General features: G+C 29.9%; 1 protein-coding gene across 2 annotated transcripts; it reads right to left on the bottom strand.

The window, feature by feature from the left end:
• Window positions 1–11,158: 11,158 nt before the first annotated feature.
• LOC111921004 (protein ABCI12, chloroplastic) lies at window positions 11,159–14,706 on the bottom strand. Of its 2 annotated transcripts, none has more exons than XM_023916570.3 (7): window positions 14,122–14,706; window positions 13,517–13,633; window positions 13,126–13,362; window positions 12,882–13,046; window positions 12,734–12,809; window positions 12,334–12,398; window positions 11,159–11,523 (listed from the first exon to the last, which is right to left on the bottom strand). In XM_023916570.3, exons 1-7 carry the CDS (start codon window positions 14,476–14,478, stop codon window positions 11,371–11,373), a joined length of 1,170 nt encoding a protein of 389 aa, XP_023772338.1. In that variant the 5' UTR covers window positions 14,479–14,706; the 3' UTR covers window positions 11,159–11,370. The 2 variants fall into 2 exon arrangements, with proteins under 2 accessions (XP_023772338.1, XP_042751403.1); XM_042895469.2 differs by having other exon boundaries at window positions 13,126–13,298; window positions 14,122–14,138.
• Between the last annotated feature and the right edge of the window lie 282 nt (window positions 14,707–14,988).

The raw sequence follows: 14,988 nt of genomic DNA, 5'->3' as shown, positions 1-14,988 counted from the left end.
ATAGCCTGATCACCTATATTATCCGAGAGTTGACTAGCATGTGCCTAAGTTTAATTGTGTGGTTGCAACAATACTAAAATCTTACCAACCTACCACAATGAGAACAATAGAACATAACATTAAATTTAAAATACCATAGGGGTATTTGGTGTTACTATAAGTACTTTATACTTGAGAACTAAAACGGGATCTTCATTATTAAGTTGATAGTTGCTAAGTGGATACACTAAGGATATATGTAATTAGGATGTTATAGACTTAGAATCTGTGAAATTTTACTTTACCCCTATTCTGTGTGAATATGGAGTTAAGGTCACTTATTCGAAGGCCTATCCTGTTTCGATTACATATAACTGGTATGCACTTCACAAATAGCGATGTAACTGATGAAGATTTTCCAAATAATTATCTAGATAGTTCGTCTAATAATTATTTTCTTACCCCAATTCTCGCATAGAGAACATGGCCGGACTCCATCCCCACGGCAACCAGTATCTTCCGAGCGAAGTCATAGCTGGTTGGTTTGGAGAAGAACCAGAGAATGATCATCCTATCCTTTTGAGTGATCACCATGATGAAAACCTTTCGGACGATGCTAATTCCGAACCCGAGGTTGAGAACCTACCCCAGGCAGCTCCCGTTCCAATTCCTAACCCTCGTCCGATTTTTCATGGCCCGACGCCTATGTAGGTGGAATGCTTGGAAACATGGAGCCAAGGAAAAGATCAGCCCATGCCATTTAATGGTGACCGAAGCTTTTACGACCTGAGCAATGGGGGCTCAGCATACAGAATCTTGCCAATCTTGGTCCGCAGAGTGGCCCGAAATGAGGTTCAAGGCAGGACAGCCCTATATCAGGTTACCGAAGTTGTCACCGATGCTAGAATGCATACCCTCCGCACCATTCGTCTAGAAGATACTCGCGAGAGATCTGAGAGAAACCATGAGACCCTGCTGCAAGCACTGGCTGAATCACGAGTCGAAGTCTTAGAGCTCTGAGTACGCCAAAGGGTGTACGAAAGACACCTACTTGATATGGAACGTCAACTGGCTGAACTGAGAGTTCACCAGAAGGATGACCGTCGCCAGTAGTAGATGCTTTACTTTATTTTTTTCCTTGTTAAAAGGAATCGTTTTTCTGTCTATGCCCGATGTGGCATTTTCTATGAAATTATCTGGTACCGTAAGTACTTTTGGTTAGGTCTTTACGCTGTCAAGAACTATCTTCTCTGGTTATGATGTAAGACCTTTATAAGGTCATTTTCACGGATCTTTACGTCGTGAATATCAAAGATATTGACAGTCGGCTAACTTCTGTGTCATTCCTTTATTCAAGTACTCTCATCATACTTTCATTGGAGTCTATCTGAAACCTGCTCTAGTCAAGTCATTGGACTATAGTAATTTAGCTCCGGAGACATTTCCAAGTCTCTTTTAGTGGTTAGATCATGTTATTCACCAACCATCGATACCTCGGCTTGAACGACAAACGTCTTGAGACCAGTATTCAAACTTACTTTCACTCATCACTAGGACTGCATTATAAAGATATTAGAGAAAGATTTTGCCAATTTAATTGACAAATGATGTGCAATAAACAAATGTGTTATATGCTCTATTGATTTATGTAAAATATCATAGATAAAACCCTCTTTTTCAAACTCTTCAAATAAAGCATTAACCATTGATCGATTGCCCAAGTTTTCCTTGCGGATTTTCACCTTCAGATTGTATATAGTTCGAGAGACAGTTGGAAGGTTTGGGTTTCCTTGACTCAAAGAAGAAAGAATTTGCCTTGGGATAATGCCAGAAAGCGTCATGTTTTTTACACTTTGTACATCATTCGGTGATAATCGACGAAGTGATGGATGCCCAGAGATATCAGTAGATGGTTCATGGTTGTGAGTCAAGTTTTTTGCCTTAAGTACCCAAACACCATCATCTCCTTTTTACCTACAATGTGGAAGGGGCAGTTAATCAAACGAGATCCAGTGTACTTCTTCCTTTTATATCCAATACACATTCTATCTCGATAGGAACCGCCTCGATCACATTGTAATGTGACATATTTATCTTTACTTAAATCTCGAATAGATACTTCATATCCTTTAGCATAATAAAAATCTCTTGGACTCTTTAATAATTCATCATACGATTCAAATTTGGAGTTAGCTAAATAGAGTTTTTCACTTTGTACCGTAGAACTTGATGAATCCATTCTCTATGTTCAATCAATTTTAACACAATCAAACATCACATTCAAGTTTAAATCAAAAGGTAAACATAATCAAAATCAATTTTAACACATTTTGAATCCTAATCAATTCAGTTTTCAATTTTGAATCATAATCAATTCAAGTTTTAACATAATGATAACCCATTCAAGTTTAAACGTGGAGTTATCATATGGTGTTAATATAATCAAAAGAATAAAATATAGCTTCATTAAACAATTGAATAATTCTCTTTTAAGGTAAGAAAGTCATAGTCTTGCTCATTTTTTTCATCTAAACTTCACATTTAAAAATAAAAGTTAAACAATTGAATAATTACTGTTACTAATGAAAAAATCCATACCTATGTCTTTTTACATGAATGTGTTGTTGTTGAGATGCTTAATTAAAAAGCTTTTTATTCAAGAAAAATTAAGTATTCAAAATTTAATATTTGTTGTTGAGGGCTTGAGGCATGTAATTATTCAAAGTAAATTTCTTAGGATCGCCACTAGCATGTGATCCACAGTGACTTTTCTATTCCCCTTTTTTGTGATACGTAGACTATTAATCTTCCTAACCCAATGACGATGATACAAATTGAATATTGACTATTTATAAAAAATTTAGTGGCTAATAACAGAGATTTTAAAGGTTACCGATTGAAAGATGGACGGAAGTAGCCGCTATGCCGACTGTGAATTTCCCATGCTTGATTGTGCGTCGTGTATGTATTTTTGGAAAAAGAAATTGAGTATATAAGTTAGAGATTATAATTCACGTAAAGATATTTGAGATCCCATATTATCAGCTTCTTATATTAATTATCCATACATTAATTAAATAATTAAATGATTTAAAGGGTATAATAGTCTATACATAAAATATTAAGTGGAAGTATAAAAAATCTACTTGGAAAAAATCAGCTCCCAATATATAATATTTGAAACGATGACACGTTTTGGGGAGGAAGAACAGGATGAACGTTAGAGAGATAGTAGAGATTTCATACGTTGAGGGAAATCAGATTTTATTGGAACGTGTTTTATTTGGAAGAGGTAAGGGCAATTGTGGAAAAATACATGTCAGAGCTTATAAACCCTCCTACTCCCCCATTTAATTTATTAGGTGATTTTTTTTAATATTAAATAAAAAAGAAACAAGTATATATATATATATATATATATATATATATATATATATATATATATATATATATATATATATATATATATATATATATATATATATATATATATATAGGTGGGTTCAATTGAGAAAATAAAAAAGGTTGAGAATGGGGGAATCATTCTCAGCCACTCATTTTATTCAAGCATAAAAAGATACGGTAGCAAACTTGTAAATATGAGAACAACCTTCAATCTCAAATACGTATCTGTAGTTCAAACCCATTCATCGTTCATCATCCAAATTTCTTCTCCAACTTTCAGCAATCATCCAGATTTCTTCAATTAAATCATCATCAACATCATCCAGTGCTAATCAATCATCGATCTTCGTCAATAATCAACACGATTCAACAGTTAACAACAAAAATTTGTTTTTGGTTCTTTTAATTCAACCTTCAATTGTGCTTGAATACGATCAGATCTTCAACATCTATGATTAATTATACTCTCAGCGTTATTAGATCAACATCATCGATAATCAACAAAAATCCACTTCATATCATTCATTCAACATCGATTATCAAATAAAACTTGAAAATTGAGGTTAGAAAAATATCAAATCGTTTTTTTTTTTTGAAAAATTTCATATAATTCTCTATCAATCTACTCTTTTGTAGATTTAAATAGTCAAAATATCATGTTTCTAACATTTTTAAAAAAAGTTAAATTGTATGCACTCCAACTGTTTGATGAAATGTATGAACTAAATTAGCATGTTATATTCATATATGAATATGTTTTCTCAGTATATGATTATTAAAACAAAAAACCAAATATGCAAGTATGTATGTTATTCATATGTGAATAACATATAAAAATTATATATATTTGTGAAAATACCTTGTAATATTCATATGTGAATATACTGTGTAATATTCATATGTGAATATATTGTATAATATTCATAAGTGAATATATCATCTAATATTCACAAATGAATATACTATGTAATACTATGTGAAAATACCATGTAATACTATGTAATATTCAGATATGAAAATATTATCTAATATTCATAAATGAATATATCATCTAATATTTACAAGTGAATATACTATGTAATATTCATAAGTGAATGCATCGTCTAATATTTAAATATGAATATACTATGTTTATTATATGCTATATTCATATATGAATGATACTTAAACTGTAAAAAAAAAAATTAATCATAGTTTTTATTCATAACTGAATAACAAATTACTGTAGTAAAAATCTGATTCATTTTTATTCACTTATGAATAACGATAGCTGAAAATATAAAAAAAAAAATTATTTTATCTTAAAACTATATCAATATGGATGTCTATTTGTAGAGAATAAAAAATCATGAATTTTGGTATATTTAAAATCATTTTTCGATAAAAATAGCTTCTTAAAAATTAAAAAAATCGAAAAAACTATGTTTTTGTATAGATTAAGGTAATGATTAGCATAGTTTAAGGAAACATGTTTTGTTCGAAAACACATGTCTATTCCTTTCCCATTTCTGCTGGTATGACGGAGGCTTTTGCGGCAAAAATAAATGAGTGGCTAAGAATGATTCCCCCATTCTCAACCTTTTTTTTCTCAATTGAACCCTCCTATATATATATATATATATATATATATATATATATATATATATATATATATATATATATATATATATATATATATATATATGTGTGTGTGTGTGTGTGTGTGTGTGTGAAATTATATCACTTTATAATTTGTATTAATATTAAGTTTATTTTAATTTTTATTCTAATGTTATCCTCCCTAATAAATGAAAATAATTTTGTCACATGTACTCTCTCATTAACTTGGACACATGTCATTTTTTGGTATACTTGATTAAATGTTTTTTTCCATTTGTCATTTTCTTATTTTTTTTATCTTTTCTTAATTAACACATCATATTTACACCTCATTTAATAATTACCTTAATTGAAAATAACCAATAAATTACAATATTATTACTCATATAATATTTAATATGTTTCCTTTTAAATTTTAAATTTCAAATCTAAATTTTTTGATTAAACTTTCATATTAAATTTTTTGTTTTAAATAAATTATTAATTAAGAGACTTTTTTAGTTAAATAAATTTTAATCATTGATTTAAATAAATATGTGAAATTATATCACTTTATAATTTGTATTAATATTAAGTTTATTTTAATTCTTATTCTAATGTTACTAATTTAATACAATTAGAGTGAGAAATTCTAAATTTTAAATTTGAAACGGAGAATTAATAGGTTTACAAATGATATGCATTAATTAGGAGATATAATATGATGACACGTGGCAAAAGGAGAATAAAATATGCATTAATTACATGTCAAAAATAAAATAAAACTATTCTTTTGTTAGATAGGGATTAATTAATTTTTTTATAGATTAAGTAGGTTAAGTGAAAAAGAAAGGTCAGCCTTAGTATCCTAACCGAACAAAATTAGATTTGTTTTTTTTTCCAGTGATTTTCGGAAATTCTGGTAATTGTTAATAACTAAATCTAATGGGATTTTCTAATATGTGTCCTATAAAAAGTATTAATTATGAGGAATATTACTATATTTAAATGTGATAGATATTAATTATAAATAATATTCTTTTTAATTAATGTATTTTATATTTAATTATAGTAATATTACACATAATTAATATTTATCACATTTAATTATGATAATATTTTTTATAATTAATACTTCAATTAATGATTTTTATATACGCATTTAAGACATATTAAAAAATCATCAGTTTCATAATTAAATTAAATTAAAATATATATACCGGAATAAGAAACCTCAAAACCTCCGCCACTGTTATCATATATTGGTATTGGTCGTAACTATATATAAGGAATAATAGTGCGAAAGCATAATAATTAAATTACACACACACACACCCGGTTCCAGAAAAAAAAAATTACACATTTACGTGTCACAGTTGCTAATATATTATTTTATAAAATGAACTAGGTGTGAGCTCCATGTATTACATTGGTGTATTTAAAACAATTAAATATGTATAAACATTTGAGAAATTTAAATTTATAAGAAAAATATTGAATTACTAAAATTAAAGTGTTTTTTTTCTCTTTTAAATTTAAACAAATAATTTATATAAAATAATCAAAGCAAATTAATGAGATTTTATTTTGAAATTTTGAAATTATAAAGAAAGTCCATTAATGAAATTGATATACATTTATTATTAAATTTAAATACCATTTGAAATTTAATAAAATAGGAAAACCACAAAATTACATATGGAATAAAAATTAATTCAAAATAACCACAAAATGAAATATGGCAAAATGAATAAGAATGTGACAAGTGGCAAAAAAAACTTTCATTTATTAGAGAAGATAAGTTTAGTTAAACAAATAACAATAATGAAACATTACGATAAATTAATAATTAATATCTATTAACACTATATTATAACCTCTGATATTGTTACGTTTAGAACCGTTTTTGACTATAACATAAAAAGTTAATGTTAACAATTATTTATAATAAAATGTAGAGGTGTTTGCGGTGTGGTTTAGAGTTAACACCGCAAACTGCGCCGATTTGAATTTTTGGGAACCGTAAACCACAAAGCAAGAGTCCGATACTACATTAGGTCATCCGTTATACCCACCACTAACCACTATAGTGGTGGGTATCACCTCATCACCACATCCAACGACTAAGAGGTGCGGTATGGGTCAGGAATTGCTTGTTATGGGTGACGTGGACACGCCATAACGACGTTGTAACGGGGAACCCATCCCCCCCCCCTTCTCGTTGCTTCTCATTATGGTGAATCTTGTGCCCGTTACCACCGATTGAAACGTGAGAAAAAGAGACGTTGGTGTAATGAACCGTTTGCAATAGTCAAATTTTAAATATAAAAAAACACCCTTTTATCTTTTATATAAATACACATTTTAAGCTTTCTCTCATTATCTCTGTATTTTATATTTTTTCTCAATAAAAAAAATTGAGCAAAACCCAAACACCCCCCCCCCCTCATCAAACTCAAACACACAACCAAACATAAAACTCTTCTCTCGAATTTCCGAGTTACGAAAATTATTTCAACATTTTATCCTCTTAAGGATCACCATAAATCACATACCAAGGCACCATTTTCAGTCCCGCTTCACCACCACTGCAATTTCCCAACTCATCGTACCTTCAACAAAATCTATTTTGTCAAAACCCAAATTTACAACAAAATATTTTCCCTACTTTTGCTTCGATGCAACAAACAACCACCACCTCCAACACAACCATCGATTGAAGTGGAAGCGGGAGGTAGTAGGAAAGGGAAAGGGAAAGGAAATCGCTAATGGTTGAAACGGAAAATGCAGACGTTCCACAATGGTGGACACCAGAGGAGAAATATGTTTTGACGGCGCCATGGTGTACTACTTGAAAAGACGAATTCTGTGGAAATGGAATGAAGAAAGGTGCTTATTGTGGGTGGGGGGAGCGAAAAATTTCACGCTGTGTTGAAGAAAAAACCGTATCGCAATAATGACATGTTAAGCAGCAAATTGAGTCAAATAACTAAGCAGTGCAGCAAATTCAACGGTATTTACAATCGGCTTAAGACGCAACAGCAAAGCGAAACCAACGCCTTCGATTTGTTCAAATCTACAAAAGAACAATATCGGGTTGAAATGGGACATGTTATCGAGTTTGAGAAATCATGAGAGTTGTTGAGAGCGGATCCAAAGTGGAATAAAACTCCTACATCGTCGGAGGTTCAATCCAAAAGGTCTCGCAATTCGAGCGCGGTCGACGTGTCGAACGCACGGACTCACATCGACCTAAACGCCGACCCCGATGACATCTCGGATGATATCGAGGAGATATCCCCACCACGACGACTTCCCGGACGCGACAAAGCGAGGCACGCTGCAAGGCATGCGGAGGAGGTTGAGGCGAAAGCAAAAGATGCGGCGGAAATGAGAGCGAAATTCGATGAACACAATTTATTAATAAAACAAAAAAATGACTTGAAACGTCGTCACTTAGAGTTCCTAGAAAGACAAACACAGGAGAAGCAGGAGCAAAAAGAGAGAACTAATGACACATCGGTTGTCAATTCTTTGGACTAGCGAGGAGGGTTTGGGGCCTGAAGATCTAGAGGTGCTACAAGCAATGAATGATTAAATTAGGAAGAAGTATTTGGGTTAATTAGGATTAGTAGTAAATGTTATGGTTTTAGGTTTACTTTAAATGTTATTTGGATTAATTAGGACTTGGAAAAAAAATGTTATCTTTTGAAATTATGTCTTTTTTTTTATTGTAATCTTAATTTTAGTTTTTAAATATTATGTCTTTTTTGTTTTTTAAATATTATATTTTATAAAAATGTATTTCTTATTAATTTTAAAATAAAAGGACAAGCAAAAAAGTGAGAGAAAAACAAAAAACAAACTCGAAAAAAAATACAAATATATATATATATATATATATATATATATATATATATATATATATATATATATATATATATATATATATATATATATATATATATATATAACATGGAAAAAAGTTGGTGTTACATCTTGTTATAATATGAAAACCATTTTCCCATTTGGTGTTATAACATCATTGGTGATGTGGCATGTGAGGTGTGTGTCACACCTAATGCTCTAAACTTATTAAATACCCACCACTATATACCTCTTATTTTTTAATTTTTAAATAAAAAATATTTTTTTTTTATTGCAAAGAAAGGTAGAAAAAGTTAGAGAGATAGAGAGTGATAGAGAGATAAATAATTTAATTGGAGGTGGTGATCCGTGGTATGCACAACAATTCACCACGACCACTACCCACCACTAAACATCGGGATAGTGTTCGTGGTTAGTGGTCGTTGCCACGTCAACCAATAAACCATTCGTAAAGGGTATACGTAAAGGCCTTATATGGTGCGGTTTGTACGATTTTAGACAGTTTTGCGGTTTAATAAACATCCTACATTTTATTATCGCACATTTTCAGCATTTAGTATGGATCGATCTAACTTAATTACTAATAACTTAATATTTCCAATATAAACTAAGGCTAAAAATAATATTATATCTAAATCTTTGCAACAATGCCCTACCTCCGGTGAAAGACCAAATGTTAACATTAATTTGTTCTTTAAATAAATTATATTAACATTTATATTAATAATATTTTATGAACTATCTATGTTTCCCTAGTGTTAAAGATAATAAAAGTAAAATTATATATGGCATTTAATATATATACATGCAGTGCAATAGAGTTTGATATTATATGAAAGGGGGAATGGTATTTTGCGTAAGAAAACTGTAAAACAGTCTTTACATATTGACCTCATAATCGATTTAGTTATTATATTTTTTTATTCAATGAAATCCTAAAAACCGGTAATTGTATTCAATTTAACTCTTTTACCCGGTCAACAGGTCATCCAGCTTTCAAAAATTACATGTTCGGCCGAGATATCAATTTTTATAATAAATTTTTCCAAAATTTACACTTTTGGTTGAGATTTTAAATTTTATTACAAATTTGATCAAAATTTTACCTTTTTGGCCTAGATTTTTGAATTTTGTTACGAATTCATCATAACTTTAGTTTTTTTACAACTTATTTTCTCAAAAAAAATTCGAATATGTTTTTTCTAATTTTCTTTGAAAGACGGTAACTTATAACTTGGAAATTAACCCATTTTGATATATTATTTTGGGTTTAAAACAAAAATATAACGTTGTGTAGGTCGAAAAAAAATGTATAACAATAAATTTTGTTTTTTAATTTGAAGACGCATATTTTTTTTGATCAGTCATCAAAATTCCTTTTGAATTTTGAATATGAGTTATTATTTTATGGTATTAATTCTTATATAACTATTATTTAGAGTATACATTAGAAAAGATAATTTAATTTTCGATAATTTACTTCTCAAATGATGCTTTTTATCAAAAACATGTATATATATATATATATATATATATATATATATATATATATATATATATATATATATATATATATATATATATATATGTTTGCATACATTTGTTTATTAAAATGTGTTTGAATATATTGTTATAAAATGCGTGCTTGTATACATTTTATATATACCGTGTTTGAATACAAATGTGTTTATTATAAAATAAGTGTTTATAAAAAATATATAATTATATTTTTACAAAAGAAATATATACAAACACTTATTTAGGTATATATAAATATGTTTTTACAAGATGTATTTATCAAAAAAAGATGTTTGTATACATTTTTTCTTGTAAAATACGTGTTTGAATATATATATTTTTTTTAAATGGATTTGTATATATTTATGTACTTAATAAATACCTATTCTTATAAATAGGTATTCCGTATATAGAAAGTTTTTTTTTTAATTTACATAGAAAATATAAGATGTTTTATGTAAAAATATGTTTTTTTTTTGTATAAATATGATTTTATAAAGAAAAAATATAGTCAAAAAATTTTTTTTGAGAAAAAATGTTGTAAAAAAACTAAAGTTATGATGAATTCATAACAAAATTCTGAAATTTGGGTCAAAAGGATAAATTTTGGACAAAAATTATAATAAAATAATCCAAGCCAAAACTGTAAATTTTAGACCAAATTTGTAAAAAAAGAAAATTAAAATCTAAGCCAAAAGTGTAATTTTTAAAAATTGGATGACCTGTTGACCGAGCAAAAGAGTCAAATTGAATACCATTATCGGTTTTTGGGACTTAAGTGGATAAAAAATATACAATGACTAAATCGATTATGAGACCAACATTAAATGACCTTTTTGCAGTTTTCCCAAACTTTAATGGGTCTGTGTTACCAATTAAAGCCTTGCGTATCTCCACATTACTAAAGGAAAACATAAAGAAGACATTTGGCTTCTTCAGATGGAGAATAAAGTGCAAATATACAGACGTTAATGCATCATCACTCATTATTGTTGAATCCCTTCAGACAAACATATATTCAGAGAAAGCAGCAGCAGCTATAAGTCCAATTAGTGTGATAATGGATATAATATTTGTGATTGGTGAGGAAGAAGCCGATGAGAAGTAAATTTTGTGGGAGTTGCAGTCACCCCTAAACCCTCTCACATTCATTGCCTACATCAACACCAACACTGAGTAAATTATAAATAAAATGCAAGATATAACAAACTACTTTCCTTTCATTGTAGTTTTAATTGTTTTCTTATTATTTAAAGCATTCTACTTTGGATATTCTTATAGCATTGTATTTTCAATATATTTTTTTTTCTTAGGGAATAAGGAGTGTGTTAACATTAAATTTGGACAACTAATTCAAAAATGCACACACTACATTACATCAAGTTGTCAACTTTCCTTTTTACAATTTTGACCCGTGTTTAAATGTTTGTTACAATTTTTACCCAAACTTTTTTAACAAATTTGCATTGACTTTTTTTTTACAACTTTGTGTTTACATATTTTTTAGAACTTAGTTTTTTTTTTTTACAAGTTTACTTTTTACAGCTTTTATTAATAAAATTACGTAATTAACAAGTTATTTTACAACTTTTTGCCCCAACTCTTTTTACAACTTTTTGACAAGGTTTTTCTTTTACAAAATTAAGGTTTTAGTAAAAAAACTAATTTGTAATAACAAAAAAAAAAATCAAAACATGCATAAAAACGAATCGGTAAGAGAACACTGGAAAAACATTGTAAAAAAGGTTCCAAAAATAGTTGTAAAAACAAAGTTGTGAAAGAGTTGGTGCAAATTTGTAAAAAAGTTTGGGCCAAATTCGTAAAAAAAAAATTAACATTTGGGTCAAAATCAAACTAAAAAATAATAATAATAATAAATGACATACTTTAAAATAGTTGGTTAGCCATTCTAATTCACTGAAAAATATAACAATCAAGAAGAAGCGAAGAACAAATAATTCAAACCTGGGTTATCTGCTCCGCATGATTAAATATATTTTTAAAGATCCGACGAATGTACGTAAAAAAAACTGCAATTCCACAAGAGAAAATTTAGTAATTTCTCAACATCCAACCAAACATAAATCAAAAACATAATTAGTCTTCAAGATCAATGAGGTTCTGTTAGGCTTTCTAGGGCTATTTTCAATGATGAGGGCATTTATGTCTTTTTCATAGATCATAATCTATCTTTTTGGGTGAGACCAATAACTGCAATTAATCTCCCATTCACATCACTCGCTCACTACTAGTCTAATCTATCCCAAAGACAGTATAACTTGTTCTGTCATGTCATGTCATGTCATGCCATGCCATGACATGTGCCCATGTCATGTCACATGATGTATTTGAGATGTGGATTTACCTTCGACTGTCTCCATAGTAGCCAGTTGTTTCCAATTTATCCTTCGTGATACAATCCCCAATGCAACAATCCGAACCTACCATAATTTTACACAATTTATGATTCGATTCTTTCTAATAACAAATCTCAAAAATAGCATCCACCTCACCTCATCAAAGACTAAGTTGATAAATCTCAATGATAGAAGAAGAGTAAGAATAACTTCAGCAACAGGAACACCAACATACACCAAAGGCTTCATAAACCATTGTAAAGCAAACGCTAGTTGTTCTGGTGTAGTAGTTGTCAAACAAAGACTTGCACTTTGAAAAATCTACAACCAAAATCACAATATAAGACAATGTATTGTTTTTTACTCATAAGGTGATGTTTTAAAAGAAAAAGAAACTTACAGTGAAGGTTAAGCAAGCAGATGTGCTAGCTACAGATAATCCTTTTCTTGTAAGTTGAAAAGGTCCTAATTTGAAGAGTAGATATGAATAACCTTGAAAAGATGGTGGAATATTTGGTAATCCCATCATTGAAGGTGGTGGTGTTCTTGATTGGACAACCATGGGAACACTATCTGCACCCAACCCTAACATTATGAACAGAATCCCAGATAACAGGGCAACTCTTCCTAGTTGATCCTACAAATAGTATTTGGGATTCAAGAAAGGAGTATGTTATAATGAAACTTTGTTATGTTATGATGATGGAATTTTCTATAAAGTTGAAGAATTTATATTTTTTGACATTATTGGGTATAAGAAAAATGGTGATACTACATACATAATTACATACCATCCAAACTTGTCTTGGTAGTATCCATGCAGACAATAGAGCAAGAAAAGAGATTAATCCAAAACGCATGTATATATGAGATCTTGCAGGTAAAACAACTAACACAAGAAGCCATGCCTGCAAAAAAAGAAATATAGGAACTTTAAAGAGCGGAAAAGATGTATTTAAATCTTCCTGTGAAGTAATTGTTATGCACATTAGAGAATACTGCTTGAATCTTGAGTAGAGGATGCCATTATAAAGAATGAACTAACTCCATGAATGAGAAGTGAATGGTATCGGTGCCCTAAACTGCTTGAGATAACCAATTTAGGGTTGAAATTGAGATTTCACAATATAATGTGATGAAGAGAAATGTGATTGAAATAGAGAAAATGATTATGTGAAATCAAATACGTAAAAAGGCAGAATACACGAACAAACCCATCGAAATCATGAATAATACCCATGAATTTATTGAACTAATTCGTTAACGAGCATAGAATGTAATGAAATTTAACATTGGCAACGAAAAACAAATTGAAAACAGCATACAAAGTTAAAAACCCACGACTCAATTGAACACACAAGCGAAAAGAAGTAGTGGTAAAAATAATGAAGCTAACCAGTTTTATTCTGGGATCCACGGAGTGCAAGAAAGTAGTGGGTGAAGATATGAACTGACAAATTGGACTAGAGGTTGCCCCTGCAATCGACCTGAGGATTTTCTCAGCAGAGATAATATTTTTTGGTAACAGTCTCTCCCATTTTGGTGGATTAGAATCGCTATTTTGTGTACATTTGATACGGGTTTTAAACAGGGTTTTTCGGTTGTAAGAAAGGGATGAATAAGTATGCTTATGAATGTTTGGGGTTTGGGGAAATTGAGAATGATGAATGAAGAAGATAAGGGGATTTTGAGAAGAGTGTGAATGGGATGCGAAATTGGTGGTTGGGTGGATTTGGAGAAGTGGGGTGTACATTTAGATGACTGTCTAAAGAGAAAAGCTTTGCTTCAAATTGGCTTACACCGCAGAGGTGGCTGTCATCGCCATCTCCGTGAATTTTTGAGGGAGCGATGAACGAGACAACGATTCTACGATGCTGTGTGGCCGTGGGCGTTTATGTGTTGATATCTCCGGCGGTAAGTGATGGAGATGAAACGGAGTCAATATTACTATTCAGCCTGGCCTACTTGAAGTCCAAAGTTCGAAATCTAGAGCCTGAACATTTTTCATAGAGCCAAACATTTTTTTTTTTCTTTTTCAAGTAAGAGAAATTAAATATCCTCCTACCATAAAAAAATAAAAAAATAAAAAATAAATAAATAAAGTAGGAGTAGGTCTTTATTGTCTTTTTTTTAAATACATGTTACACCTATAACCGTTTAAATGTTGTCTCTTGTCGTTTAAAAAGAAAAAACATTTAAACGGTTTTAATAATCATGTTGCTGTAATATGTATTAAAAAAAAAAACCCTATAAACCTAATGTG

Source organism: Lactuca sativa, chromosome 5 (genome assembly GCF_002870075.4).
Source record: "Lactuca sativa cultivar Salinas chromosome 5, Lsat_Salinas_v11, whole genome shotgun sequence".
NCBI classification, from domain to species: domain Eukaryota; kingdom Viridiplantae; phylum Streptophyta; class Magnoliopsida; order Asterales; family Asteraceae; genus Lactuca; species Lactuca sativa.
This window is presented reverse-complemented; position numbering and strand designations above follow the sequence as displayed.

Excerpts from the sequence above, each read along its gene's own strand:
- LOC111921004 (XM_023916570.3), bottom strand. The coding sequence starts at position 14,478 with ATGTACACCCCACTTCTCCAAATCCACCCAACCACCAATTTCGCATCC. Across the intron at positions 13,634-14,121 it reads TGGATCCCAGAATAAAACTG|GCATGGCTTCTTGTGTTAGT; the intron begins GTTAGCTTCATT and ends CTTTTTTTGCAG. Across the intron at positions 11,524-12,333 it reads ATGCGGAGCAGATAACCCAG|GCAATGAATGTGAGAGGGTT; the intron begins GTTTGAATTATT and ends GTGTTGATGTAG.